The 5,054-nt window shown below is 48.8% G+C and overlaps 1 protein-coding gene across 3 annotated transcripts in view; it reads right to left on the bottom strand.

The window, feature by feature from the left end:
• The window catches only part of tle5 (TLE family member 5, transcriptional modulator), a 48,049-nt gene extending 43,509 nt beyond the window's left edge, over nt 1-4,540 (bottom strand). For all 3 annotated transcript variants that reach the window (XM_008298846.1, XM_008298847.1, XM_008298848.1), the window contains exon 1: nt 3,669-4,540. In XM_008298846.1, coding sequence (XP_008297068.1) covers nt 3,669-3,695 — 27 coding nt within the window. In that variant the 5' untranslated portion in view covers nt 3,696-4,540. The remainder of the gene's footprint in view (nt 1-3,668) is intronic.
• Nucleotides 4,541-5,054: the final 514 nt, after the last annotated feature.

Genomic DNA, 5,054 nt, shown 5'->3' with positions numbered 1-5,054 from the left:
TGTGTGTGTGTGTGTGTGCAACCTGTGGCCGTCTCCACACTCGAACACGGGGCTCGGGGGACTCGAGAGATTTCGCCTCCATACTACTCGCGCTATTCTCCGGCGCTGGCACCGGGCCGTTCTGTTGCTCCACTTTCACGCCACAGCCAGCTTTGTTGAGGCTGCATTAGGATTAATCAACACCCAAACAATATGGCAAACGCTGTCAACTGGGTCAGGCGCTGTGCCACGATCAAATGAGGCTTTTCCCTCTTAAACCAATGAACTGTGCCCATAACCTGCAACAGGGGGATTAAAAGGCTTCCGTCGAAATAAGAAAAACAGACACGTGAATCCCCGCTGAAGCTCGGAGACGTCCTCTTCTTTGTGTCTAAACATGAAATCAGCTAAACCACTGTTCTTCTTTTTCTGATAAAACAACACGGGCTGGTTTGTCAGAAAATAAATCCAGTAAATGTGAAACACTTGTGCACCCACACAACCAAACACAACCGTCCACTGGAGGATGTGAACCCGTATCCAGCTTCAACAGAACGTCGGACTCCTGTGTGTAAATACGAAGCGGCTAAAAGCTGATTATCCTCCACCATTAGGCCTTCCACATACATTCTACATTAACGAAATAAACTGCTTAAAGTGTCTCAGCAAAAAGGCAAAAGCTTTTATGATTCACACAGGAAACGCCTCGACGCTGTGCGACCACACATCACCACCACCGACTCAGCTCCTCCGTCCGTCCTCTGCTGCTGAAGCCCGACATCGTGTCCATTAGGCGCTGGAGAAAACCGTGAAATCTATTGTGATTTAAAAAATAAATATATCACAGGAACTTTTACCAGAATAAGTATCTGTGGTGATGATTTAAATGCTCAGACTGATCAGCTGCCTCGTTGCCTCGTGTGGTGGCAAAAGATGCTGCCGATGGAGGCTGAGTTTGGTCGACATCGTCCTTCCTGGAGCTCCTATACGACTGATGCTGCTTTTTGTTCTGCAGCCAGATCTTCCTCTCCAGTGGTACCTTCTTGTTCATTTTGTTCTATCACACAGACTTCTCTCATACAAAACATTAACCACATGCGTTTCCATTTTGCATTAAGCAGCTAAAGCATGATGACTGTTGCACCTGAACACATCACGCAGCCCCAATGTTCACAGTAGAAACCTAAAGCTTTGGTTCACATTGTTTGCTAGAGACTGTCGTAGGGCAGAACCAGCGGCGCTGAAGTTTCACAGATCCATCCTCTGTCATTAGACGGCAGCCCTCATCCTCCATCTCATTATCTCTGACACTTATATCTATAAGAGGGTCACACGTTCTCACATCCGTGGACCGCTGTGAGCAGCAGCAGCTGAAGACGAGCTGAGGAGGGACGGTGTTCACATCCGTGTACCTACAGCAGGGTTCTGTGTAGAACCACCGTGAACTGGCTGTCGTCGGTCGGGACTGAACCAGCTGCAGCTCCGGTGAAGAGACTCGTTAAATTCCCAAACCCCATTTTTAATCCTGTGTGCTGGGTCTTAATACTCCAATCAAGCAGCATAAGGGCACTCAATTGGATTAGAGAAATAACCTGGTGGACAGGCGGGCGGGCGGGCAGCGGCCCAGCTGCTCTCACCTTGGAGAAAGGTCGCCGAGTTCTCACCCCATCAGGAGGTGACTTTCAAACAAAGGAAGGGGCTTTAATTAGAAAGCAGGCTTCAAAGTGACACAAGCATGTAGAGTCCAGGTCAGTAATATTTTCTAACAGTTTGAAGATATTCCAGAAACTGCACAACCTGACGAAGAGCTTTCCTCCTGAGGACACTGGAAGCAAACAAGTTCTCCTCAGAGCTAGCAGCATGGAAAAGCAAAGTACAGCTGATGATCATTTACCTGATGCTGTGCTAACCAGGACTTCTCATTTTCATCTGACATCTGATTTTCATCTATTAACAATCACTCCGACCTGATAAAGGTACTTTTCTATCAGCTTCATTTGATGAGAACTTCTCTCTCGTTTGCATCCATTCCTAAACATCTGACTTTGCTGATCGGTCTCACGGTTCGATGCACCAGGAGACGATTCACCGAAGCTAACCGGCTGCACTTTGCTTCACATCACACTGAACGCTGGGTTTTTACATCAACCAGAAGACTTGAGACTGAATCTGTAGAAACAGAACAACAGCAGCCACTGAGTGTGGAAATCACAGAACCAGGCGTCCTTGGAGGCTGCGTCTCAGACCCCACCTGGATCAACACATTATTCTTATTATACACTCAGTCTGAGGCTGATGATGCTTTCTAATCCACATGTTGCTGTCTACTGCTGAAACACCAAGTCACACTCCTGTATGTGAAAAACCTGCTCAGCAATCAAACCGCTCTGACTCTGAATGAAACGCTGTCTGGATTTGATCTCCAGCTGTGATTTTCATTTAAAGAAGCAACATGAAGGTTGGATGGTTCACATGCAGACATGCAGCAGAGGAGGCTGTTTGTATTGATTACACACGGTTTTGTCTTTCTTTCCTTTTTTTTTAGATTGACCAGAACATCTATTTCCAGGACGCTGCAGCTGAAGTTGTCGGGAAACACCACGTACGCAGGACTTCACCGATCTGACAGGCCGGGCTGCAGCCAGAGGTTCCCAAAGCCTCACATCCTGCCTCCTCGTCTCAGAACCAACATCAGCAGCAGCAGTGAAAGCAGGCTGCCACACAAACCGACTGCCAAAGGGCAAAGCGCTCATGTCACAAGACATTCAGGTTCCAGCTCCAGCAAACAGGCCTGGCTGCAGTCACACAAGCAGCGATGGCAGCAGGACGTTGCCAGGGAGAACTCAGCCTTTTTGTTGCTGTGTTTACCTGCACCAGTGCCTCTGTGTTGTGTTGGTCTGTGCAAGGTGACACGTCACCCACAACACGCCGGCGGGACACCGGCTCTGAGATGTGGCCCGGTTTCTCATTAGACCCACCTGATGGAGAGGACTTCTTTTGTAGCAGGCGAACAATTATCTAATCAGAGCCTCGGCTAACAGAAAACAGACCAGAACCAGGTAGTTCTACGGTGACAGGTGACACGGTTCTGCCAGTCACCCAACATAAATGTTTGACCAATGGGCTGAGAGTCCTCATCACTGATGAATGCATGGCCTGGACTGAGTTTCTGTTACCATGGAAACTTGAGATTTAGGGGAACAGAGGAGATGTGCGCATTTTCCAGTCATGAAGAAAAAAACCTCCCACCTGCAGCAGAGTGGGTTCAGCTGAGCAGAACCGGTGTCATTCTGGTCTAATGTTAAAGCAGGATCACCGCTTTAAAGGAACATTTAATGGGTGAAACCAACTCACTAAGCAGAACCGAACCAGGTCACCTGACAGCGTCCATCTGAACTGTTGGATCTGGAGGATGGAGGAAAGTTCAGCAGCTTTCAACCAAAATAAAAGCTTTTTTTGTTTTTTTTTTTAACTGTCAAGTCTGTACGTTTTTCTGTCACACATCATCTGCAGCAGGAAACAACATCATCCCGTCAACAACAACAACAACAACAACAACAACCACAGCAGCAGCAGCAGCAGCAGCAGAACGATCGTGGACAGAAGTTGCCCGTGAACGTGTCCTCCTCCCCGCTGACCTGCTGCCACTTCCTGCTCACCTGAACAAACGTCACATGAAAGCCACTTACTGAGTGTCTGGATTGTGGAAACATCATGTCAAGTCCTTGTCTGTTGCCTTCCTCTCCAAACGCGGTTAGCTGAGAGCCCGGTGTCGGTATGTTCCCCCTGCGTCGGTCCTTTGTCCACCGCTAGCCCAGCCTTCACAGGAGCTGTCCAGCGCTAGCAGGGCGACGAGCTAACGGTAGCTAGCGGACCCCCCCGCTCCCCCCCAACGCAAATTAAAAATTAAGCGGAAATTAAGTGATGTAGTTTAGCGAGAGGACGGAGTCGTTATCATTCGGCTGAGCCTGTCCCGACCCCCTGGATTCACTGTGTCCGCGGGCAGGAAACCACCATCAGCGCCGCGGCTCGTCTCCGGCTAAGCTAGCTAATTCTTCAAAAGCTGTCAGTCAAAATGATTCATCGCCGTCGCGAGCTTTCCGCCTGGAACGCGGCAGCGGCAGCGGCGCGGCGCCCGACGCATGTAAATTAATGAGACCGAGCGGCGCTGGGACGCGGCGAGCGGCGGCGGAGCGAACGCTTTCTTCTGTCGCCTTCGCAGCTTTTTTTTCTCTCTCTCTGTTTTCCTGCGACCACAGCGGCGTGGAGACAGAGAGAGAAAGTGAAGAAATAAAGCGGAACGGAAATAACAAAATGTCTGCGGGTTGGCTGCTTTAATCGCCTCCAAATTAGTCGCGCGAGTGCGAAAAAAAAAAAAAATCAGTGTTGCCGCTGAGACGGAAAAAAAAATAAATCAGAAATCAACTTGAAGCCGAAACGTTTCCGGCTGGAGTTGAACTCTCTGCGTTGATCCGGTGGACCGAGCGGCGCTGGGAGGCAGAGCGGGTTCGGCAGCGGGTTTGTGGATCCAGAAGTCAGTCCGTTCCTGGAGCTGGAGGTAGAGACGCTGCGACGCCCCACACAGAAGCAGAGCGGACAGAGCGCGGCCGGCAGGCGGATCTACGCGCCGCGGATCTAGAGCCGCGGCCGGCCCATGTCTGAGCAGAGAGCGCCCCGTGTGGACAGGTCGGGGAGTGCAGGACCGGAGTCACAGCAAGTTTACTTCTATTATTAATACAACACCTCAGCAGACTGTTCAAAGGGCTTTAAAGGAGAAAAAATATATAAAATATAGCAGAAACATAAGGAACAGATCAGACTGGTGGAAGAACCGAGTTATGGTGCAAGAAAGAAAAAAACAGATGATGCCAGTGGAATAAAAATAATAATAACATGAGGATAAATGCAGCGCCTAATGGAGAAGCTATAAGATAAAAGCATGAAATTACAAATAAATGAGCAAAAATAAGACTAGAATAGAGAAACACCCTGTGTAATATTATTATCATACAGATACTAGGACATACAGTGGTGTTGTTCTACTTACATAATATCTGTGAAATATACATAATAAT

The sequence above is a fragment of the Stegastes partitus genome, unplaced genomic scaffold, assembly GCF_000690725.1.
Source record: "Stegastes partitus isolate 25-593 unplaced genomic scaffold, Stegastes_partitus-1.0.2 Scaffold1356, whole genome shotgun sequence".
Taxonomy (NCBI): Eukaryota; Metazoa; Chordata; class Actinopteri; family Pomacentridae; genus Stegastes; species Stegastes partitus.
This window is presented reverse-complemented; position numbering and strand designations above follow the sequence as displayed.